The 25,538-nt window shown below is 37.7% G+C and overlaps 2 protein-coding genes and 1 long non-coding RNA gene across 7 annotated transcripts; all 3 read right to left on the reverse strand.

The window, feature by feature from the left end:
- Window positions 1-89: 89 nt before the first annotated feature.
- On the reverse strand, window positions 90-7,977 carry LOC110660635 (signal peptide peptidase-like 4). Of its 2 annotated transcripts, XM_021818984.2 has the most exons (14): window positions 7,686-7,977; window positions 6,716-6,874; window positions 6,461-6,572; window positions 5,750-5,869; window positions 5,407-5,558; window positions 5,113-5,295; window positions 4,374-4,408; window positions 3,224-3,386; window positions 2,639-2,692; window positions 2,134-2,226; window positions 1,897-2,039; window positions 1,270-1,340; window positions 599-682; window positions 90-432 (listed from the first exon to the last, which is right to left on the reverse strand). In XM_021818984.2, exons 1-14 carry the CDS (start codon window positions 7,818-7,820, stop codon window positions 320-322), a joined length of 1,617 nt encoding a protein of 538 aa, XP_021674676.2. In that variant the 5' UTR covers window positions 7,821-7,977; the 3' UTR covers window positions 90-319. The 2 variants fall into 2 exon arrangements, with proteins under 2 accessions (XP_021674676.2, XP_057997843.1); XM_058141860.1 differs by lacking the exon at window positions 7,686-7,977 and having other exon boundaries at window positions 6,461-6,564; window positions 6,716-6,855.
- A 1,293-nt stretch (window positions 7,978-9,270) lies between these two features.
- Window positions 9,271-15,630, reverse strand: LOC110660636 (U-box domain-containing protein 33). 4 transcript variants are annotated; one of them, XM_058141845.1, is made up of 11 exons: window positions 15,008-15,630; window positions 14,465-14,699; window positions 13,301-14,387; window positions 13,055-13,176; window positions 12,341-12,462; window positions 12,083-12,187; window positions 11,797-11,947; window positions 11,523-11,660; window positions 10,719-11,300; window positions 9,748-10,509; window positions 9,271-9,644 (listed from the first exon to the last, which is right to left on the reverse strand). In XM_058141845.1, the coding sequence occupies exons 3-11, from the start codon at window positions 13,485-13,487 to the stop codon at window positions 9,453-9,455; spliced, it is 2,361 nt and encodes a 786-aa protein (XP_057997828.1). In that variant the 5' UTR covers window positions 13,488-14,387; window positions 14,465-14,699; window positions 15,008-15,630; the 3' UTR covers window positions 9,271-9,452. The 4 variants fall into 4 exon arrangements, with proteins under 4 accessions (XP_057997828.1, XP_021674678.2, XP_057997822.1 ...); XM_021818986.2 differs by having other exon boundaries at window positions 13,301-13,533; window positions 14,174-14,699; XM_058141839.1 differs by having other exon boundaries at window positions 13,301-14,699.
- A 7,302-nt stretch (window positions 15,631-22,932) lies between these two features.
- On the reverse strand, window positions 22,933-24,340 carry LOC131176837 (uncharacterized). The gene is made up of 3 exons (XR_009146699.1): window positions 24,141-24,340; window positions 23,635-23,692; window positions 22,933-23,058 (listed from the first exon to the last, which is right to left on the reverse strand). It is a non-coding gene; the product is annotated as an uncharacterized LOC131176837 (long non-coding RNA).
- Between the last annotated feature and the right edge of the window lie 1,198 nt (window positions 24,341-25,538).

Consider the following 25,538-nt stretch of genomic DNA (forward strand, 5'->3'; position numbering starts at 1 on the left):
GGGCATTATCATGTAGAGTCAAGCCAAGGCTTAGGTAACATAAAATTTTATAATTTTTGCTAGCTTCGAAGCGTTAAAAAAAATAAAAATAAAAATAAAAATCATGCTCATGTCGTGCAAATGAATCCAACGGTGTCCTTTACAATTAGTCAAACTAAACTTTAAATTCAATTTAGTTCCCAGTCGCAGCAGGTCATCTTTTATGCTAAGCTATCGCTCTCCGACAACTTATACAGGTAAACGTTTCTGCGCTCCTTCGTGTACTGGACAACCTAAAATTAATACAATTACAGTGGAGCTGTGTTCATGGACGTATACGCTATTGAGATTGAGAAGGCTGAAACTGCACGTGTGGGCAGGGCCTTTCAGGTGCGCCTCTTGTCCACAGAGCTTTGAGTTCACCCCTCTTCTTTCCCAGTGTCAAGAAGGTGCCTGCACCCATCACCAATGAATTAAACATCAGTACTGTGAACTAGTAGCTCAAATTACTAGTTATCAGTGTCCATATCAAATTATTCTTGGAAAGGTCTAAACTGCCTGGCTTCACATAGGGTTGATTATCAATGCGATTGCACCTTCTGAAGCAATTGTCACTTACCAAGTGTGAACGGAACAATGTACAGCAATGCTGGCTGGCCATGCCCATCCATCATGTTCAAAGCTACGTAAGTGATTAGGAGACCTGCAAAACAATATCAATGGATCATTGACAACAGCATTGATAATCATCAATGACCCATATATCCATCAACTTCAATGCTATACTAAACATCAACTCAAAGTAATCACTGGGTAATTTATTCCAATCTCTAATATCTCCAGCTCGTTCGTGGAGCAGCATGTGGAGCAGCATATTGTCTTGTGTCTTTTTATGGAGGGAGGAAATTCCCTCCTTTCATTTTTAACCGTACAAGGCATTTCCTGGACACTCATAAAACTGGAAAGAAGCATGGCTTCCTTTGCATGCAAGAATGGGAAAATTTTAACAACTCTTACTGTTAGCTCACCATTACCCAATTCTGTTAGATGTGATACAAGCAATGTATGTGCTTTATCTACGGTATAAATTACAGTTTCATGATTGCCTGAAATTGCTTACATCAATTAATTTCCAATGTCCTTGTGATTTGACTTATATGAGCATCAGATTGATGGTTTCCTTCATTGGCTGTTTATCTATCATATTTCAAACACGTATGCAATAATAACAATGTCCCCTGAAGAACAATAATGCTCTCCAAATCTATATATATTTATAATTTCTCTTACCTAACCCATAAGCAGTCATTGCCCACATAAAGTAACCTGCTCGGAGATTCTTCTTTGTCAGCCAATCATATCTGCAAACACGAGCACATTGGACTTATAACCACTCCAAATACCAACTTAAGTTTCCCAGCTTGTATGAAACATAACAAAGCAAAATAAATTCAGATGTATGATGATGAAACATGCAAATCATTGGATTCATGGACCAAGCATTCTAGCCTGTCCCATATCTCATTTGGTCCAAAGTATTACATGCTGCAGTCATGAATCTCATTACCTTACAAATTTATTACATGCTGCAGCCATGATCTCATTACCTTACAAATTTACTTTGCTGAGAAGAATTGAAAATGGGCAAATTTTCAATTAAAGGTATGAGTAGGTTGGTTTGCACATTCATGGGTATCTTGCTTTGAACTCTGAACTGCATGCTCAACTCTAGGCCCCACAAAGCAACAGAGAAAAAAAAAAATAAAAATTGCTTTCAAATGGAAAAGAGAGAGGAGAGAGGGGGGGGGGGGGGGGGGGGGGCGGGGGGCCGGCGGGCGGTTTGAGAACAGACTTATATTCAAGTTTTTGGGACTCGAGGAACATTTTCTGGCAAGTTATATGGCTTAATATTCAAACCTTAACGCAAAAGCCACAAGCAATCCGGGTAAGATGATATCACCAAACCCAATAATGCTGTAGCCACCCCAAGGATCAAACATTCGAGGGATTTTCAATAACATTGGTATACCATCCTCTCCACTCTTATCACCACGAGCTACCTATAGAACAGAGGTAAGAAGAGAAGATTAAACTCTTTCTCACGATAAATGACACAGAACAACAGTGCAAACATCAGGTCTTGCCACTACTTACCACTATCATCACACTCTCCTTGAACCACAGTTTGGAAACAAATACCCAGAAGATGTCATACAAGAATGCGCAACTGAGAAGAACTGTTCCAACCTGATTTCATTTTTGTCACCAAAAACAGAAGATTAAAAAAGAAAAAAAAAACAAGTTATCAGTGTAAAAATGTTTCTAAGTGCACCCTATCCATTTGGATCATGCCATGATCTTCAGCAATTAAAAGCCACCAAAGAAAAACCTTAAAAGCTGCAAAATCAAAGCTAGACAATCTTAAGAACTAAACCTCTGAACATTCTACGGTGCAAATCATTTGCCGACATAAAACTAGAACCTAACCGAAATTGATGGCTTTAATCCAGAGTCAGATATCATCAACAAAGATTAAAAAAAAAAATGTTTCTTTACTAAATCAATCTAAAAGAAGGGCAACAAAAGAGAGGATAACACAAGGACAATTCTATAGTGAACATACTTTCAAACTAACAACAGAGTGAAAATTCATAATTACCTTGAGATTTGGTATATGAACAATCTGAAGAACTGTGATGATTAGTGCAATGCCCTGAACAATGGAGGAGAAAAACAAATTACTGATCAGACGGCTTCTTTCCAGGAATTACCTCCAAATATCAAGTGTCTATGTGAATACATGCCACAATGAAGCATTTAAAGCTAGAAGTAGTCGGAGGAGAGTCAAAAGTAGAAGATCCTTCTGATGCGCAATAAATTCTGGTAAAGATAAACTTCTGAAAATTTTTCATCACATTTTATATTTTTAAGACGTAAGAAAAAGAAAGCAAAGCTGAAAATTGTTCATCACATGCTAGATTGTAGGATGGAGCAAAAAGAATGCAAAGTTTATCAACAATTTCATACAATGAAGCCTTTATATGTCTAAGGTTAGTCGTCCATTATGCAAGTAATCAAATTAGAGTTCAGCCTTATGATGAAATTTCCTATGAGTCGCGGAGCAGCCTGAGCACCAAGGCCTTTCCAAGTTGTTCGAATTTGACATCATTGGTGCTTCTTAGCATGGTTTGCATAAATTGGAATAAGATGAAATGGGGAAAAAAAGAAAAAAAATATATCTTACAAGGATATCTTGACCTATCCAGGCAAAGGAGACACGGCGGTAAACTGCCCAAACAACAGCAAATGATATGCAAAAGGGAGAGACAGCCAAGGTCAAATATGATACGGCTCCAAAGAAGGGAACTTTAATAAATGATTCTCCAGCATGTTGAAAGCATCTGAAACTATATATGTTTAGCTGTCAGTTCCATATTTGACATAAAGTCTGAAAACAAAATAATTGCATCTGAAACTATATATGTTTAGTAGTCAGTTCCATATTTGACATAAACTCATGAAAACAAAATAACAAAAGTAATATGCAACAAAGATTTGGTTCTCACTCTATGCTTAATGACTGTGGAAAGACAAAAATAAATAGTTGCATTAATCAAGTATCACCCAGACACAGAGCACTTAATGTTTTTCAACTCTTTTGCATTTCTTTAATACCTAATAACATGCATCCATTTTTAATATTGCCGATAGAAAATTGGTCAAATCATCCTGTTCCACCTATGAGATTAAAAAAAACTGCAAACTACCAAGAAAAGGTGCCTGCTAAGATAAACAATATGGCTTTGACTATCTTCTGTTCAAAATTTCCACCACTTTCATCAACAATAATTTTGGTGATGAATTAACAAAAATGACAATTGTTCATAGTACATCACATGAGCTGTTAAAGAATTGTCCAGCACCCAAACATTATAGGTTAGCTTTTTCTGTCCCAGTTGTTATTTAAATATATTATATGGAGCTCCAAGATTTTTTTCAAGAAAGAAAATCACATTAAAAGAAAGAAGAGAATAAGAACCAAGAAGAGGAAAAGGTATCATCCAAAAATGAAAAGAAGAAAGAGGACAAAAAAAAAAAAAGAAAAAAAAGCCCAGATCAGAATGAAATGGCTCTCCCACCACATAAGAGCACATAATTATCAGGAGAGACCAACCAACAGGAAGGAATGACAAGAAAGTTAAACTTAAAGCACGCAAGCATTTCCTAGAGAGTGCTAACATAATCAAATGATACCAAAAAATGGGGAAAAAAAGAATGGAGAGATTATGCTTTGTGTCTATTTGTGATCTTATCAAATAGACAGTTAAATTCAGAATGCAATAATAGAATTGCTTGGAGGTTCAAGATGCAGAAAAAGCAAAGAATAGGCATACCATGATAACAAAGCTACCAAGCAAGTTTGCAAGCCCTGTAAGCATGAAGAAAGTCAACATTCATCATAAAATAATCTTGAAAATGATGCAGTGTGGATGTATGAAATTCAAGGAAAATTTTCTAGGCTCGTCTCAGTAGTGTCACTAACAAATCTAAAATCTAATGATGTAATTGGAAGATCAAATACCCATAAAACCATTATTCACTGGCATTGTGATGTCTACGGCAGTATGGCTGCTGGATGGAATGGAATTATTGATGTTTTGTTTCCCATTTAAAAAATTCAAACTGAATCTATAATTGTTCTTTAGCCATCCACATATAAATCATTGAGCAATATGTACTGTTTTCATCAAGACTGTCATTGTCAACTAAAAACTTCCTAGAAATTGAATTCTCACAAATCTGTACTTAAGAGACCTCATACCAAATTGTTTACCCCAGAAATCCATATGCATGGATTCGAATGCCCACCCTGGAAAAAAAAAGTCCCAATACAGAAACTTTCAAAGGAACTATTACTTTTAGAAATCTACTCATATGGAATATAATAAATCAGGGGTATAAGAAGGAAAATAACAATTAGGACCTAGCATCCAAAAACAAGCATAAATGGTAGTCAAGAAAATAATATAAAAGTAGCTAACTGAACTAGCATTCAGAATTCCTACATAAATTTTCATATGAATGTATATTCAAAATATGCAAGTATTTTTGTTGCAGTAAGGATAGACGCACCTCTATCCCACCAATGCAGAACAGAACCACCAGAACATCCATAAACCACAATGACATAAGTTTGTAAAGCATGACCAAGAAACATGAAGCAATCACAACAAAGAGAATAGCAGATGTTGTGTTGATGTTAACAACACCACTAGATGTAACACCTTCTGTGTGTGTAAAATCATCTGAACCATCCTGTAAGCACAAAATTATCCACATATCACTGGAAGGAATCAGGAACATATTGACAAAGGATCGCACTTCACAAAGAATTACAAAATTAGCCATTAAAATGCCTAATTTGACCTTTAAAAGCTTGTCCTGCTCGATAGCCACTTCTCTGGCACTCCACGCAGACCAATAAGAAGCACCTAAGATGGTACCAACAGCCATAAGCCACAAAAACACTTCTGCAACATCAACTAGCGGGCGCTGTGGAGAATATAGCTGCACATAAACTGATGAAGTGGGATCAAACATATGGAAGTACAAACAAGTGAACACCCTATTCAAAAAATGCACTATATCTAGCATTAAGAATTAATACTAAGTGAAAATATCTTGCATACATTGCATCCAAATGAATGAAAAGGGATATAAAACTGTCTTATTGATTTGAGGGCATATATGCAGATCAAGGTAAGCATACCTCTGGAGCTACTCTTTATATATTTTTCCAAGCTTGCACCAGCATCTTGCGGAAGCATGATAGCAGGAATTCCTATGATTACATCAGTTTCATTTGCTCCACAAACCATTTTAAAAAGTGCTGCAGAAAAAGTGCAAATTTCAAAGGAAGCATAAAACAGAAATATCAAATATAATAAAATTTTAATGCAGTTCAAAATAAAAGTTATGAAAATGATGAGTTCAAACAAATACTCGGAATAGCACTCCTTGCATCTTTTATCAATATTTATTGCTTATAAAAAAATGATATTTGATGGGTATTATGTGATTTAGGTCGTTATTTAAGTGGACTGCTGCATACTGCAGACAGAAACTTCTCACAATTGACTGTTACATGCTGTCAGTGGGGAAAAAGAGAAACTGAAGACAGCGCAAATAGAATTTGAAATGTCAATAAAAAATCTTTCATTAATTTCACAAATCATAAGAAGAAGAATATTAATGCAGATGCCTTTGAGAGTTATAAGAAGGCAAATATGCAATAACATTTGCGTACACGGAAAACCAATCTGGTAAACAAATGGACTGATTTTTGAAACTAAATCCCTACAATATGGCCATATATGCAATTATGCATATTGAGCTTGTTAAGCTAGGACATTGTGAATTTGGGGAAAGAGAAACCACCTAAAAAGTAGATAAATAAATAAAATAAAAATTACATAAATACCTGTTCGGTTATTTATTATAAGAATAGCTGAAGCATTAGCCCCTTCAGCAATATTTGACTTGGTTGTGAAGCTGCAATTACCTCGGTGAACCAGAATGACATCTCTGTTAAGCTACCACAAGGCAAGGTAGTCCAAATCACAATGATATCAGACTTATGACTAGATTGTAAGAAAGTAATTAAAGGCTCCGAAATAAGAAATTAAGAGAGTTGAAATGGATGACTTAAGCATGAACAGAACACAGATTTGAAAACCTTATTTTTGGGTGGCCTGCAAAGATCAGGAGGGTCTGCCAAAACAAGTCTAGTTTTATTGGCATGTTTTTCTTTTGATTCCAAAGTAAGACCAAAGCGAGCACCAACACCAACATACTCAATATCTTCTACATCATCAACCCAAGTAGGGACTTTTACCTATTAAATAAAAAAGAAGCAAATCAAACAGAATATACAATGGACAAGACAAAGCAACAAGCAAGCTTAGGACTGGAGTTAAAATAATACCTTCAAAAAAAAAAAAAAAGAGATTAGAGTTTTGGATTTGATTCATGGCAGAATTCCACTTTCTAACTTCAAAATTGTTACCATTCAATGCCCAGGAAAAACGAAAAGCACCACTTGACTGAACCTAATACTGTAAATCTTTAGTAAAGTTAGAGCTGAGATTTTTATTTCCCGATTCTTTTTGTTCTCTCAATCTCATAACAATTATTTCCCATCACAACATAAGCCATAATCTTGACAATTTTTTTTGCTATATTGAGTTTTCATCAATATGGTTTAGAGTGTAGAAAGAGGCTTAGTTGAGTTGAGTTGTTTTCATCAATTTCTTCAGCACTCAAACACACACTAAGAAACAAAGAGATTTAACCAGTTAACCATTCAATCGAGCCGTTCATTTACCAATCCCAAAGCAGCACAAGAAAAAATATCCTCATCTTTACCTTGTTTTACCAATTTTCACCATTTTCTAAGCAACCGAACAGAGAACTGCTAGCAGGCTAAAGTGAATCTGTTAAACGACTCAGCATCCAATCCAATTAAGCCAAAATCAAAGCTAACATCCAACCAAAAAGTACAATAATTACCACCACCACCCCTTTTTCCATTTCTCTTTTGAAATTTTCCCAGCAACCAAACAGAAATCAACAGTAACCGTTAAAGAAACTTTTTGAACAGGAACTGAAAATCAGATTAGAAAAAAGAAGGCGAAATTAAGATGTACCAGAACAAAGTTATTATCACAACCAGGCCTCTTGGGAGCTACATCGTCGTGATGCACTATGTCTCCAGCAGAGGCGAAACATGGAGTTAAAGCTAATACAGCTAGTACCATATATAGAGGTCCATGAAATCCCATTTCGGGAACAGATTAGCAGGAGCTCTAGGGCTCTTGAGAGAGAGGAGGAGATGGCTAAGAGGCAGAAGAGAATAGGAATGTGAAATGGAGGGGCAGAGGAGAAAATACCGTGGATTTTTTTAGCTTTTTCGCTCCTTGTTAGCCTGGTACATGAGAAAAATGCCGTCTGGAAACCGTCATTGAACTGGTTCTTTTCGTGTTTTGAGCGTTCTAAGATAACTTTGACGACGCGCCTTGTTAATGCGTGTTAAGCACTGCTTGCATTTCGTTACCAAAGTGCAATAAATTGGGGTGTGAATAGACCGGCGATCCTATCCGGCCGGTCCGCATCGTAAGTCCTCTAATTTTACTTTCTGTTTGATTTAATTTTAATTAAATTTAATAATTAAAATTTTTAATTTTTCACTCTTGAAAAAGAAAATTTTAATTTTCATTCAAAATTTCAATTCAATTCAATTTAAAATTAATTATAATAACTCAAGTAAAATGAATGTAATCATCAAGATGATATTAAAAGTTTTTTATTAACATTAAAGTTTATTTATTTTTATAAAAGAGATAATTACCTAATAAAAGCCAATAAAATATAATTAATTAATTAATTAATATGTGTTGATTATGAAAATCGTGTCGGCATGTTCTAATATAAAATTAAATTCAGAGGAGCTCTGGCTTGAAAGAGATTTTATTTTGAGACTTTCTCTTATGCTTTTTTGACAATTCCGCCAGACGCGTCAAAATTCGGTAGGTAACTGATGGTCTTACCAACCCAACTTGCCGAAAGTGATTGAAAAAAGGGCAAAGCGCGTGGGGTAGTATTTTAACTGCATTCAAGGGTTACCGGCTACAGTCTAAACAGGGAAACATTGGTCCGTATATACCGTACGAATGAGATGGCGGATTAAATAATTATGAAGAGCTAAGATCAGCAGAGATCAAGTATATGTAAACCTTTTCACAAGCGAAAAATTCCATTGGCTAAGAACTAAAGGAGGAATGTGAAAGTCAAACATTAAAGTCAATCCAATAGTGTGACGACACGCGGCTAACTGGCGTGGAACTGGTCTTATTTGAGCATCATACTTTCGTTGCAGTAGAACGCAGTGTAGAGCTAAAAAGGAGGGGACCCGCACATGGATAAAATGTCGTCACACCTGCTCCACCTGTACTGGTTGAATCACACGTGTGGATTGATGGCGGAACCATAGCCTAGACTTTACTCTGATGTGTTGGGAGATTAATCAGGTGGGCCCCACCCCACTCTCAGCTTATAAGATAACTTAAAATATAAAGCCTTTTCGTCATTATATGCACAAGAAGATTAGCAAGTCAAGCTGTTCAGGTCAACTAGACAATGGGTTTTTTTTTTTAATTTAAAACAAAAAGAAAAAAGAAGATCATTGGAGGCCATACGCCCATACCATTTTGTGTTTTGAATCAACCATCGATCTAGCTTAGGTAAAATTTTCTATAATATTTAATATGCCAAAGTCCAAAGCAAACAGCTTATATTGAACTAATGTATTGGTTAGGTTAATGTTCGTCTGGTATGGTAATACAAGAAATCTTGATTTTTCTGCAAACTGGTACGTGCATATAAAAAGCAGCAATCGATTGCTAGCTTAATGGAAATCAAGAGGACCTGATGAATTGCTGCCACTCCTGAATAGCGGAACGAAGAGAGTGGTTAGGGACGAGATTGAAATGTTGAAGCTTCAGGTTTGTCATTGGCGAAGTGTTGTGGCCACTCTCCAGCCATCCTATCAGTGCCTCTGCTTCATAAGTGAAACCATCTGCTGCCATATGAGGATCTTGCATCACTTCCTGCAAACCAAACCCATATATGTTAACAATCCAAGAAAACCTAAATTGCTTGGGAGATTGATCTACAAGATGCAAATGAATGGATAAAAAGCAGCACATTTACCTGTAAAATGGGACACAAGAAATATGAGGGAGCCTGTTGACGCCATAGAGGGCTAAATTGGAGTGATGATTTACCTCCACAAGATGCTCTCATGGGTTCAAGCACCTTCCAAGCTTCTGTTGCAAGGTCTGGTCGGCTGCTTCGGTTCATTGAGCAGCACCTCAAAGCGAGGCGAGCCAATTGCTTCGCTTGCACAAATGGCCAGTCCCCAGCTAAGGGATCCAAAAAGGAACTCAAAGTTCCGTCATCTATTGCATCTCCAATTTGCTTTACTATGCCAAAGGCTGATCTCCCTGTCAGTAACTGTAACATTATAATTCCAAATGAGTAAGTGTCTGACTTGGGAGATAATTCTCCTGTTGTAAGGAAATGAGGATCCAAGTAGAGGAAAGTGCCCTTGGGGTCAGTTTTACGATAGAGGGTCATGTTCCTTGAATTTTCATGGAGAGAGAGTGCTCGACAGATTCCAAAGTCACTGAGTTTGCATGCAAGGTTAGCATCAAGAAGAATGTTTCCAGGTTTTAGATCTCCATGTACAATGCTGTGAGGGTTACTGGAATGAAGAAATATGAGAACAGAGCATAACTCAGTTGCAATGCATATCCGAGCTTGCCAAGGCAAAGGTGAAGTGTTGTCCTTGCAGCTTAGTCGGTCTTCAAGGCTTCCATTTGGTAAATATTCATAGATTAGAGCAAAAGCTTCCAAGCAGGCTCCGATGAGAATGACCAGGTTTGGATGCCTCAATTTACTCAATATTTCAACCTGAAATAAAACCATAATATGTGATTTACAGGCCAAGATCGTATTGCAAGAGCTAAAAATAACCATGAATAAACATTAAAACATGCATATAGCAGCAAGCAAATATTCATGATAATTTGGATTTTTAAATTCCTGCTTGCATAACAAAGTAACACCACAATTTCTGTAAATATAGGGGTCAGAATAATGTATCAAACTCGAGCTCTCACCTCCTGTTTAAACTCCAAAGGCCCTTGCATGCTATCTGGGTTCAACGCCTTTATAGCCACTGGGGTGTGACGAAGGAAACCTTTATAAATGTTTCCATATCCCCCTTCCCCAATCTTCAGTGATGGGTCAAAGTTGCGAGTTGCCTCCTTAATTTCTGACAAAGAGAAGACAGAAAAAAACTGACACATATGAATGCTTGAGGCATCCCCGGCCTGCATTTTTGAAAGCTCTTCAGCTATTTTAAGAGCTATGCTAGTCTCAACATCCCCTGCCTGCATTTTTGAAAGCTCCTCAGCTACTTTAAGAACCATGTCACGCTCTAGTTGCAACTCATCTCTTTCTTTCTTATATTCTTTGCACTGCTCCACAGCAGAAAGTATTTCATCGTTCAATTCTTTTATCTTGTTATCAAAATTTGAAGCATGGATCTGTTGTAATAGTCTTTGATCCATGGTAATCAAACGATCTTCATCCCACCGGTTTTTTGTCCTCTGATGGTCTTCTTTTTCTTTCATTAGTGCTTCCTCAGATTCTTTCCTGAGCTTCAACTCCTTAGCATACAAGCTTTCTACCGCTTTAGCCTGTAAATTGGTTGCAATAAACGTTAACTGATTAGAAATTTGCACAAGACCATTAAGGTATTTATACCTTATGCTTCTACTCTAAGTTCAAATAAGTTGATGAAAGATGCAAGTAAGGTTGACGCATATCAGCTTCATATATACAAATAGATTGTAGACCTACAGTGTATGACCTCAGGATAGACTACAGACAAAGAACAGCAACCTGATAGCAGAACTTACCCGGCGAATAGCCTTAATGGCAGTCTTTTCAGCTTCCCCTCGCTTGATTGACTCATCAAATGCTTCTCGCTTAAACTTTTCAGCCTCCATCAAAGCTTGCTCCATTTGATCATAAAGCTGATAAGTATTACTTTCCTCCTATCAAATATAAACCATTTTGGACCTTAGCACAGTGTTTGGTTCACTAAATAGATATACAAAAGATACCAAAGAACAAAGATCACAAGTGGCATGATTGAACTTTTAGGTCAAATGAATAACAGTTTTTAAGTACCAATGCATCAAGATTATGTAAATGACTATCTTCCTCTGATTGAGATTCTTCACATAATTCTAACTCCAGTCCAGTCTCCTCAGTTCTCTTCGATGTGACAGAATCAAAGCCACCAAACACATTAGCAGAAGGGCATGTAAATTCACCTTCCCTACCATAATATATAGTAACTGTACTAGTCAGCACTATTAAACAATCTTGAATAAATCTAGCATAATAGTGTCCCCCAAGATTGCAGATGTATACAGACAATATGAAAATGCAACAGCATGATCATTAAGCATACCCTGTGCGTATGAGGTATCCCTTGCAAACATACCAAACTTGACAGCTAAGAGGAACACGCTGCTGGACATATTTGGCCTTCCTGGACTTGAGATCCATCATGTCCCTGCAAACATTCAGGTAGTTCTCTAAGCAATTACAGACTAATAACAAATAATACATTTGAAGGCAAAGGTGAGTGAGAGAGGGAGAGAGAGAGGCAGGAATCATGTGTTCAAAAATAATAAATGTTGAGTAAAACTGAAGATGTGGATTGTACTCTGAATAGTGTTTGTCAGCTGCTGCTCCCATAACAAGCTTTTTGATATCATGCTGGTATACGAGCTCCACAATCCCTTTCCCTATATCATCCATTTCAATAAATAGCTTTTCTGCTTGGACCTTCAAAATCAATCCAAGAATGCTTAAATGCTTCAGGTTTAAGGTTTGCAACATGAAACAGTTCTAGAAAACATCGGAGGCAAATTTTGAAAGATCAACAGAGAGGGCATTGCTTTTGGGGAAAATTTTCTGAATTAGTGTTTTGCTTCAATTATTTCGGCCAATTGACCATGATTGTAAAAGGAGACATCAAAAGTGACATTAGCGTAGCTTTAATCTCTGACCCTATTCTTGAATACAAAATCCCATTTCACTTCTGACAATGAATTGGGTCTTGGCGAATGGGGTCAACTCCTTCCATATTAGCAAACAGACAGAGGGCGTAAATTGAAGATTCAAAACTAAAAACAATTCAGAAAATAGGAGTCCTGAATGTTAATAATGGAAAGCAATAAGCATTAAGCTCCATAATCTTGTAGTCTAGTCCTTGATAAAAAAAAAATAAATAAAGAAGAAAAAAAAAAGAAGTATCTTTGTTTAATTTAGTGCAAAAGAGGCAGATACTCTGAAACACATTAGTATTCAGCTGTTGCAACAATTAATAATGATAATAATAATAATATATGAGCAAGTGATGGAAGATGAATTATACTTCAACTTGGTTACACAAGAGAAGGTAATACTCAAGGATCCTGCGCACAATCTTCCTTTCAAGTTCTTGGAATTCTCTGAGTTCTTGTTGCTCAAGTCTGTCAGCAAGGAATTTTCCGCCAACTGCAAACAGAAACAAAATAGATGAGTCAGAGAACCCACAAAGTGACAAGATCTGAAGGCTCGAGAAAGCATCCAATCGAGAATTATAGGTTTAATCCACAGAAATTTGATCGTATTGTTTTACCGCAGGGGATCATTTTTGAAGGCTGATGAACATGAAGAATGCAAATTTTCTTGCCAGGAAAATTCTCTAATGCCCATAACAAAGTTAACTTGTGTTGTTCAACATCTTTTCCCAGAGTCACATATACAGTATCATCTGCCCCTTGGGACACTGATTCCCTTGAGGTCTCAGAATCCGAAGTTGGCATTAACAAGTCTCAAGTCAGAAATACCCAGTCGATGAAATTGTGAGAACTTGCCAGAAGTAGAAAGATTATGTTAGTTTCAAGCATTTGAGAAGCATATCAGCTAGCCAATTAATTAATTTCCAAAAGGAAATTTTCCAAGCAGTTTACCTTCCTATCCCTTGTAAGACTCTTCAAGTCTAGTTAAACAAGTCATTTGACATGTAGATTCCTAGAAATTATCCGTCGAAATTTCTTAAATATTACTAACTAAATAAAAAATTCCCGTCTTTATCTCTAAACTCCCTCTCTTCTCAATATATATATATATATATATATATATATATGATATTAACACACGCTCATTGCACTTTATCCCTTTCCCGAACAACGAGTACAACAAGTCCGCTCTTTTACGATTGGAATGGAAGTGTTTCCTGAAGTGTGACGTAGTGAGCAATGACACATTTTTAATTTTTTTTTTAAATAATTGGGAGAAGGGGGAGGATATACCTTTTTATACTGGTTCTAGCATTGTCCTCATGATGAGATTAACTATTTATCAGTCAAGAATCATGAAGTTGTCATAATTTTGCTATATTGGTGTCACGTGATAATCTTAGGTAATACCCCTTGACCATGAGCTTGACTGATTAAAATGCTGCCTAGAAACCCATTTAATTATTGCAGTTTGAATTAATTCCACATACCTTGTGTTTGAAGGATTGAACTGCACTAGTTGATTAACCTGCACTTCCCTTCTACTCAAATGTTCAACTTCATGATTCTGAAATGGTCAGGTCCCTTATTAGCCACCCAAGTCTTCAAAACCTCTCTATATCATCGTCAAATCTCTAGCCCCAGCAGCAATTCTCTTGAATTCTGCAGTTCCTACCCTCCCAAGTTCTTTGCACACGAGCCAAGCTGATGTTGCCATAAAGAAACAATTTTGAAAAAGAAATATGAACAGAAAACTATACATGATCAAACAAGGAAACTACATTTCAATGCTGCTGCAGTCTTTCTTGCATTACACAACGAAGAGTTGGAAACATGGCTGCCGAGTGATAGCTTAAGGTGAGTTACGAATCTAGAAGATGGCATTTGGGTGCCGTTGCAGCCAATCCTGAAGCCCTAGGTTTGTCATTGGTGAAGTATTGTGGCCGTTCTCCAGCCAGCCTTTCAAAGCCTCTTAGTAAATCCATCTGCTGTCACATGAGGATCTCGCATGATATCCTGCAGACATAAGCAAATAAAGTACCAAATGTTAGATGATTTCTGGCTGCTCAACAAGTCTCAGCAATAATATATGCCTCTCAACATAGTAACGATCCAAGAAAATTCTAATTGCCTGGAACAATTAAGAAATTTAGTCAGGAAAATAACTGCGAGCAGATGATCCCTTTACAAAAATAAGTGAAAAATAGAGTGGCATAAACCTCAAGAAGGATAATTTTTCTAGTATTTTCATAAATTAAGAGAATTAAGTTTCAGCACATAATTGACCACACTGTCAATGTATAGATAAAAGGCAACAGAATTACGTATAAAATAGGACAAAGAAATGGGAAGGAGGCTGTTCACTCTCTTCAGATTGAGAACCAAAATGGAGTGGTTCTGCGCAAAATGTTCTCAATGGTTCAAGCACCCTCCACATCTCTGATGCAAGTTCTGGTCGGCTACTTGGGTTTTGTTGCACAGCAACTCAAAGCTTGTTGAGCCAATTGTTTGGCTTGTACAAATGGCCAGTCCCCTGCCAAGGGATCCAAACAGGAACTCAGATTTCTCTGATCTATAACATCTCTGCTTTGGCTTACCATGCTAAGGCCGATCTTCCGGTGAATAATTGTAATAATAAAATTCCAAATGGGTAAGTGTGGATTGAAAGACAGTTCTCCTGTTGTAAGGAAATGATGATCCAAGTAGAGGAAAGTGTCCCTTGGGTCAGTTTCATGAGATAGTGTCATGCCCCTTGAATTTTCATGAAGAGAGAATGCTTGACAGATTCCATAGTAACTGAGTTTGCATGCAAGGTTAGCATCAAGGAGAATATTTCCTGACTTTAGATCGCCATGTGCAATGCTGTGAGGATTACATGAACGAAGAAACATAAGGATAGAGCATAACTCAGTGGCTATGCGCATTCGAGCTTGCCAAGGCGGTGGAGCGTTGTCCTTTAGCTGAGTCTATCGTCAAGGCTTGTGTCACGACCCAACCTATGGGCCGGACCGGCACTAGGACCTGGGCCAGCCTAAAGCCCCCGAGGCCCGTAGTAAGCCTTAACTGTTCATTTACCCAATTCTAAGGCCCATTGGGCCCAAATTCAAGAAAACAAACGGACAGAGTCCGGCCATAAAATGGACTTTCCAACGGGGAGTTTTCGACTCACCCGACCTGTAAACACAATATATAGTCAATTGGGGAGCTCAGCTCACCCTCCACATACTCATCAACATAAAATAAATGGGAGCTCAGCTCCCTCATCCAATCCATCAAACATGCATAGCACATTTAAGTTTACAGGTCCAAAAATAATAATTTAGTTTACAAACCCAAATCAAATAAACATTTCTAACACATGCGGAAATTCTAAGATTTAACAAGTTTATACAAACAGTAGTAATCGACCTGCGAGGGAGAAAGCAGGTTAACCTCAAAAAAATATCCTCCGTGGCTGTAAAAATTTTTGAACAGAGTGAGCGTTCGACTCAGAGAGTAAAATATCAATTTTAACCATAATCTCTATAACTATCTGTAACTAATGCACCTGTAGCGTGAAATGCAACATCAACATCATATTCACATCATAGCATCAAAAAGGTAATTTGGAGCACTCACGCACCTGTAGCATCAATCATAATATATTGGGAGCCGATCCCTATCTGACTCTCTTAGATCCAACTTTGGTGCCAAGAACTCAAGCGGACTTTCGCAATAAACCAAATCGAGGGTCCCAGCGAAGAACTCAAGCCGTGACTACCCCTCGAAGGAACGGGTCCCAGCGAAGAACTCAAGCCGTGACTACCCCGTCCTATCCATAGTCCACACCACATCACACGCACGCCAACGCACGCACCGCTCCAAATTACCACAACAACACTCATGGCACATTATGATTATGAATGCAACATAAATCGTGCCTAGAGTTTAACTACATAAATATATGCATATAAGTGATGCATGGGCATGTTGAACATATAATAATATCGAAATTATAATTAAAATTAATATTTTACTCACAGACTTGACGACAATCACTGTGGCGGCTGGGCGGAGGAAGAAGGCTGTCCCGGCTCACCTGACAATTACATTACATTTATTTAACACAAATGACTCAATACAAATAAAGAAAAGACCAAATCGTCCTAAGTCATGCAGAAAATCCGTGAGTCTCCCTATACCTAGGACCTACCCAACTGCAAAGGGCTCAAAACACACTTCTATATCCACAATCCATATATCCACAACTCAATCACATCACACAGCCCATCCTGGGCCCATCAAATCAATCATTCATCACAATATGGAAAAATTTCAATTTAGTCCTTATAATTGATCATTTTTGCAAAAATTGCCCAAACAAGCTCTAAAAATTATAAAACTTTGCACACAGGTACTTAGCAATATTACTAAGCTATTGAAAAAAGAATCGAAATTTTATAAGCTACCACGAATAGAATATGAATTTTTAATCCTATTTAAGCACAAGAAAATTACGAAAAAGCAAGGTTCGGGTTTACCTTTGCCGATTCCGACTTCGAACGCTCGGGATGCCCGACAATGGTGGGGTAGCCAAAAACTCGATCCAATTCGGAGACTTTTACGTAAGATGTGCTCTCTTGCCGGAAATTCACAGATCCGGACAACTGTCGAATTTCCGCGAATTGAGGATACCTACACGAAGCCCAATAATAATATATAAAAAATCAGGGGTGTTACATTCTTCCCCCCTTACAGAAAATTCGTCCTCGAATTTTACACAAGGCAGAATAAAGCACATGATTATACATTGAACAAATAAGGGTACTTGCTACGCATGTCCCGTTCTGACTTCCAGGTGCACTCTTCCACCGACTGACTCCTCCACAAAACCTTAACCATAGGGATCTGTTTTGATCTCAGCTGTCTCACTTGGTAGTCCACTATGGCTACAGGCTGCTCCTCAAATGTCAAATTTTCTTTTAGCTCTATCACATCCGGCTGCAGTACATGAGAAGGATCGGGAATGTATTTCCTGAGCATGGAGATGTGAAACACGGGATGAACGTGAGAGAGGTTGGGTGGTAGCTCCAACCGGTAGGCAACTGCTCCAACTCTATCCGTAACCTCAAAATGTCCGATATACTGAGGTGCCAACTTGCCCTTCTTTCCGAATCTCATGACTCCCTTCATTGGAGATACCTTCAGGAATACATAGTCGACCATCGCAAACTCCACATCCCTCCGTGCAGGTCTGCATAACTTTTCATCTCTATCGAAAATTGTCCTCGGTCGTTCCTCGACAAAGGAAGTGTCTTGCACTAGGTCTACATCATGCACCCTTGCTTCCCCCATTTCTGTCCAACACAGAGGAGACCTACACTTTCTTCCATATAGTGCCTCATAGGGTGCCAACCCTATGCTGGAGTGATAACTGTTGTTGTAGGCAAACTCCACTAAAGCTAGCTGCTCATCCCATTGACCTCCAAAATCCAAAACACTCATGCGAAGCATGTCTTCCAGTGTTTGGATCGTCCTTTCGGACTGTCCGTCTGTCTGAGGGTGGAAAGCCGTACTGAAGTTCAACTGTGTGCCAAGTGCCTCCTGCAACTTTCTCCAAAACCGAGAAGTGAACTGGGACCCTCTGTCAGATATTATGGAAGCCGGAACTCCATGCAATCTGACTATTTCTCGAATGTAGAGCCGGGCATACTGTGCCACAGAGTATGTAGTCTTTACAGGTAAGAAGTGAGCTGATTTGGTCAAGCGGTCTACAATTACCCATATCGAATCATATCCTCGCGTGGTACGAGGCAACCCAGTCACAAAATCCATAGTACTCATTTCCCACTTCCATTCTGGGATAGGGAGCTCTTGCAGCTTCCTTGACGGTCTCTGGTGTTCAAACTTCACCTTCTGACAAGTCAAGCACTTGGACACAAAGTCGGCTATGTCTCTCTTCATGCCATTCCACCAATAGCTATCTTTCACATCATGGTACATCTTGGTGGAACCTGGGTGGATACTGTACAGTGTATAGTGTGCCTCTCGCATGATTTCATTCCTGAGGTTGTCCACATCGGGCACACATATCCTAGAACCTTGCACTAGGGCGCCATCATTGGCAAACCCAAACTCACCACCTTCACCTTGCTGTACTCTTTCTATGATCTTCATCAATTGTTGGTCTAAACTCTAACTCTGTCCCTCAAGTCTGGCCTCACTGAAAAGTGAGCCAACAATACCCCATCATCTGAAAGATCTAGGATTAAACCTTGATCCATCAACTCATGTACCTCCTGAATCAACAGTCTCTTCTCTGCTGAAATGTGCCTAAATCGCGGAAGATTTTACGCTTAAAGCATCTGCTACTACATTGGCCTTCCCAGGGTGGTACTGGATGGGGCAATCATAGTCTTCCAGAAGCTTCATCCATCTCCTCTGTCTCAAGTTTAAATCCCTCTGTTGGAAGATGTACTTCAAACTCTTATGGTCGGTGTATATCTCGCACACTTCACCATACAGGTAGTGTCTCCAGATTTTTAGTGCAAAGAATACAGCCGCCATTTCCAAATCATGGGTGGGATAGTTCTGCTCATGCCTCTTGGTGCCTTGAAGCATAAGCCACTACTTTTCCATTCCGCATCAAAACACCCTAGGCCAACTCTGGAGGCGTCACAGTACACGGTGTATCCTTCACCGCTCATAGGTAGTGTTAACACAGGGGCAATGGTTAGACACTCCTTATCCTCATCATTATAACTGACTCTATCGAGCTCTCTTCCTGTCCTTTGCATCTTATCCACTTCCCTTTTCCTATTTTTGGTATTGTTGGTATCATTTCAACCTGCTGTACTTATTTCTTAATTTTAGTCCTATCTCATCCTTACACCTTTTCCTTCAAAGATGTCTATCCCATCATCAACTTTAACTTTCTTTTTATTTCTTAGTCTTATCTTGAATACTAGTTTCATTACTTCAAGAATTCTAACCCTATGATTTACTCCTACCAGCACATTCTTCACCTTATGTAACACTTATAATTACCCATAGAAATTTTTTTTTTTTTTTTTTCTTGTATCCCCTTTTTTTTTTTCCAACTTAACTATCAGAACATTATCATTCCCTATCAGCCTTAGTAGGAAATTGCTTATCCTGGATGAATATGAGCCCCATAAACTATAAGTTCCATCTGAACTAACACGGCTGTAGGAAATATGTGTCATGCCTTAATTCCAAACAAGATACTTCACGTGTTCATTCTCCTTAATATAATCATATATACTGCCCATAGCTTTCTAAACTTCAACCTCAAATTACCCATCGAACAATTTCATCTATTGAATCTCAACCATAAATAGTACTTCCTCCACTCATAGTTTAAAACAGTTGCAAGCCTTAGTAGCTAACTCAATTTAACTCCTGTCATTACTCTCCGTCCTTTCATACTTAATACTAGGTATGCACTTACTGTCATTCTCATATCAGGAAATTATGTATGAATTTGTGCCTACTAAACTCTCAATAACTAGGTCTCCTTGACTCAGTTTCTGTTCCTTATATAACCTTCTAGAACCAAAAGCACAAGCTAAACTTGAAAAGAAAGAAAATCTCCTCTTATATTCATCTAAAGCCGATTGTCATATTATAACGTTTCACCTAAGTTTCTTGGTCTTTCTCTCCAAATTTCATCATCTCCTAGCACAATTATGCTCTACCTATAAGGTATCATCTACATGAACCCTTTACCGTACCATTTTCCTTCTTGACATAATATTTTATAATTTATTAACTTTACTTATACTCGACCTATGATTCATATCTATCATCGTTTTTATTGTGCCATTAACTTTTGTAGATTCCTCAAAGAATTCTCACACTAATAAATTATACAAACACTAATTCCACCCTTATCTAGGGTCCTTAATTTGAGCCTTGAACTGTCTACTGTGGTTTAACCATCCCGACTAGTCACTTTTCGTTCTAGCCCTACTATTGTCCTGTCGTTATTGCTTCACGCCACAGTGATTCTGTTGATCACACTAAAAATGTTTGCATGACATTCATAACGAACCTCTAACTACCTTCTCACTATCTCAAAAGTCTAACCTAAAACCTATGTGTCATTATCTATCATTCTTTTCCTCTCATCATACCTATTTGATCCCTTAGTGACTTTTATTCAACTTATCGCTTACTAACTTGTCTTTCTCTAGCGATTTAGGTAGTCCGCAATACCATCGCACACCTTCTAACATTTACTCATTATTATTGTATTCCATACCTGCATCACTTTTCTCACTAATGTGGTCCCATTTTGGGTTTTCCATCCTTGTCATTCTCCTTGCCAAGAATAACACTTAGCCTATCCTATATCTTAACTTTGTTCCTTTTATTATGCGCTCTTTAGGTTGTCCTTTCATTTATTTCCTTTGTCTTACCCAAAATAGAACTTGACTATTCTATCCCGGTTCCATTCTTCTTCCTAACATAATAGTGCATTTGCTAACTATATCTTTGAGTCTCTATCGCGTTATCATATGTCCGTGCTACTGATTTGGTCCTTTGACCACTCTAGCTAGTACTTCCACTAGCATTTAGATTATATTGCATCCGCAATCAATTGCCCAAACTTTCATTCTGCACTTTCTTTATCCATTGGCCTTCGTGATTTGTCTTCGCTAATTTATTACTCTTAACACTATTATTATTATTATTATTTTCCATGTTTACTCAATTCCAAAACTTAAGATTTCGCACCCAAACCCGTCATCCAATTCAAAGGATTTACATCCATCGTGATCCGATTATATATGATTCCTATAATGGAACTTGTATCCTCTCCGTGATACCCGAGCCAACTACTCTCTACCACACTCTACGGTCCCATCCGGGACACTATTCCATAAGTCATCATTATCGAATAACCTTCGATCCATTCGAAAAGATAGGACTATATCCTAACTTGTCGCAACAAAGGTACTACATCTACCACCTTGCCGAACCATGTCAAGTTAATGACTCTTTTATCATATCATAGCTCTATAAATCATCAATTCATAGTTTCGACCTTCTCTAGGTAGTAGGGTTGTACTTTATTCCATACTGATACACACAAGGTATACTATTCTCACTCTATAAGTGTCACCTTTACTTTGCAACTAGTCCGAAACCTCTGGTCTGATGGCAACTCTTGATGTAACTCTAGCTCATGCTAGGGTAACCGAGTCATTGACTCTAGTTATCACCCAACCGTGACCTTTCAATATTCTAACTCTAGACTCTTAGCCGGAGTTCCCAACTCCTCTGCAAATATAGAACTCGCTTACGCATAACTGTACCAAAGCGAAGCCATCTCAAACACCCTCATTATGGAGCACCACGGATGCACGCGCGACTCTACACAATAATCTCATGTGCATCGTAATCTGCAGCTTACAGAGCAGACATCGAGAACATTGTATAGTTACTACGATACGTCCTGACAGACTAGGTCTCCTAATTTCTTATCTCTCCTGAATCTTCTATTATCACAAACTTATTACATTGGGTCATCTACCGATGACCGCTGAGTGGTATCCTCATCCTTATCTAGGGCAACTGTATTTTTAAGACTCACTTTTATGTACTCGTGTCTTACAGAAATGGGCACACCATTTAAACCCATACCGACAAAATATAACATTTCTTGGAGTACGTATCCTCATGATAGATCTCACATGTCTACTAACTCTATTTCACATTTCGTGTACTCCACGAAAATCAAGACACTAAGCGAGGTAATCTTATATTTCCCGAGTTATAACGTATAATCTAGAAACAAATAATTACAGGAAAATACGAAACAGAATACTATACTCCTCTTTTGACTCCTAGTAGACTCTTCCCAACATTTTAGACAAAAATTCCCTAATAATCTGGAGCCTAAGCTCGATACCACATTTGTCACGACCCAACCTATGGGTGGACCAAGACTAGGCCACCTAAAGCCCCGAGGCCCGTAGTAAGCCTTAACTGTTCATTTACCCAATTCTAAGGCCCATTGGGCCCAAATTAAGAAAACAAGCGGACAGAGTCCGGCCATAAAATGGACTTTCCAACGGGAGTTTTCACTCACCCGACTGTAAACACAATATATAGTCAATTGGGAGCTCACCACCCTCCACATACTCATCAACATAAAATAAATGGGAGCTCGGCTCCTCATCCAATCCATCAAACATGCATAGCACATTTAAGTTTACAGTCCAAAAATAATAATTTAGTTTACACCCAAATCAAATAAACATTTCTAACACATGCGGAAATTCTAAGATTTAACAAGTTTATACAAACAGTAGTAATCGACCTGCGAGGGAGAAAGCAGGTTAACCTCAAAAAAATATCCTCCTGTGGCCTGTAAAAATTTTTGAACAGGAGTGAGCGTTCGACTCAGAGAGTAAAATATCAATTTTAACCATAATCTCTATAACTATCTGTAACTAATGCACCCTGTAGCGTGAAATGCAACATCAACATCATATTCACATCATAGCATCAAAAAGGTAATTTGGAGCCCTCACGCACTGTAGCATCAATCATAATATATTGGGAGCCGATCCTATACGCCTCTCTCTTAGATCCAACCTGGTGCCAGCGAAGAACTCAAGCCGGACTTTCGCTTAATAAACCAAATCGAGGGTCCAGCGAAGAACTCAAGCCGTGACTACCCCTCGAAGGAACGGGTCCCAGCGAAGAACTCAAGCCGTGACTACCCCGTCCTATCCATAGTCCACACCACATCACACGCACGCCAACGCACGCACACTGCTCCAAATTACCACAACAACACTCATGGCACATTAAAAGTTATGAATGCAACATAAATCGTGCCTAGAGTTTAACTACATAAATATATGCATATAAGTGATGCATGGGCATGCTGAACATATAATAATATCGAAATTATAATTAAAATTAATATTTTACTCACAGACTTGACGACAATCACTGTGGCGGCTGGGCGGAGGAAGAAGGCTGTCCCGGCTCACCTGACAATTACATTACATTTATTTAACACAAATGACTCAATACAAATAAAGAAAAGACCAAATACGTCCTAAGTCATGCCGAAAATCCGGCAGAGTCTCCCCTATACCTAGGACCTACCCAACCTGCAAAAGGGCTCAAAACACACTTCTATATCCACAATCCATATATCCACAACTCAATCACATCACACAGCCCATCCTGGGCCCATCAAATCAATCATTCATCACAATATGGAAAAATTTCAATTTAGTCCTTATAATTGATCATTTTTGCAAAAATTGCCCAAACAAGCTCTAAAAATTATAAAACTTTGCCCCGCGGTCCTTAGCAATATTACTAAGCTATTGCAAAAAGAATCGTAATTTTCTAAGCTACCACGAATATTTTATGAATTTTTAATCCTATTTAAGCACTAGAAAATTACGAAAAAGCAAGGTTCGGGTTTACCTTTGCCGATTCCGACTTCGGGAACGCGCTCGGGATGCCTGACAATGGTGGGGTAGCCAAAACCTCGATCCAATTCGGAGACTTTTCCGGTAGCTGGTCTGTCTGGCCGGAAATTCACAGATCCGGACAACTGTCGAATTTCCGCGAATTGAGGATACCTACACGAAGCCCAATAATAATATATAAAAAATCAGGGGTGTTACAGCTTGCCTTTGTGTCACTATCCAAAATTTTGTGTGGCTGACTGGCGCATAATTTAAGCATTCTTAAATCATACAAATCTTATCTTAAATGAATATATTATCACTCACTAACAAAAAAAAAGATAAAATTTAAATAACCAAAACACTAAACAAACAACATAAATATCTCATAAGTAAATTGCGTAGTCTCTGCATATTTCAAATAAAAATTTAAACTGTTCAATAAACTAAACTAATTATTAACCTGAGTAAACATGAATTCGTGCATACATTGAAAACAAATCAAAGATTATCTCTCTCCAGGAAATGGACTGAATATTTGGATCAGCTATAGAATTCTATTGATCTGAAACATATAAAACATATAAAAGACAGAAATAAATGTGGTTTGAGCTAATACTCAGCGAATGATAATTATAGCACATAATAGAATAGGAACAGGTAGACACTTAATTAACTTCACAATAAATTTTCCATTCAATAAAATCATGCTCATGCTATCAAGATCATTAATAAAATAATTTCATAAAGCATATATATAAAAAAAGTTCATTCAATAAAATTTTATGGTACAGTACACCAGGGTGATGATACCCTACATCACCAAAGGCCAGATAGTAAGCGCGCTACCAGATATTAGATACATTCCTCCTCCTTTATAGATATCAATGCATATGATACTAATACAAGCCATAAATTGCAATGATGCATGACTCAACAATGCAACCTAATACCGTGATAGTTCACATGGTGGAGCCAGATAACAGATACAGATACTGGGCACAGGTACCAATTCAAAACAGAAAATCAATTTGTACAAATCAATCAAAATCAACAAAAAAAAATTTTAGATAGCAAATAATAACTGATAGTACAATTCCAATAGTTTATTTTAATAATTTCAGAGAGTCAATAAGATCAAATCAATCTTAAATTAATTCAGTGTAACACATCGGTAAATTTAATAGTCAGATATCAATAAATATAAAGACATTAAAGGCATGTTCTCAGAATCCTAATGACTCTAATACAAAGATAATTGACAAAATAAATTATTTAATCAAAATTAGATTAAAATTCAATAAATAAATAAAATTCTAGAAAATCACATGTAAAATAATTATTAAAATATTAATTTAAAATTTCATTTAATAACAATTCAATGTCAAAAAATTTTAAAAGGGACTAAAACGGT

Source organism: Hevea brasiliensis, chromosome 2, assembly GCF_030052815.1.
Source record: "Hevea brasiliensis isolate MT/VB/25A 57/8 chromosome 2, ASM3005281v1, whole genome shotgun sequence".
Classification (NCBI taxonomy): Eukaryota; Viridiplantae; Streptophyta; class Magnoliopsida; order Malpighiales; family Euphorbiaceae; genus Hevea; species Hevea brasiliensis.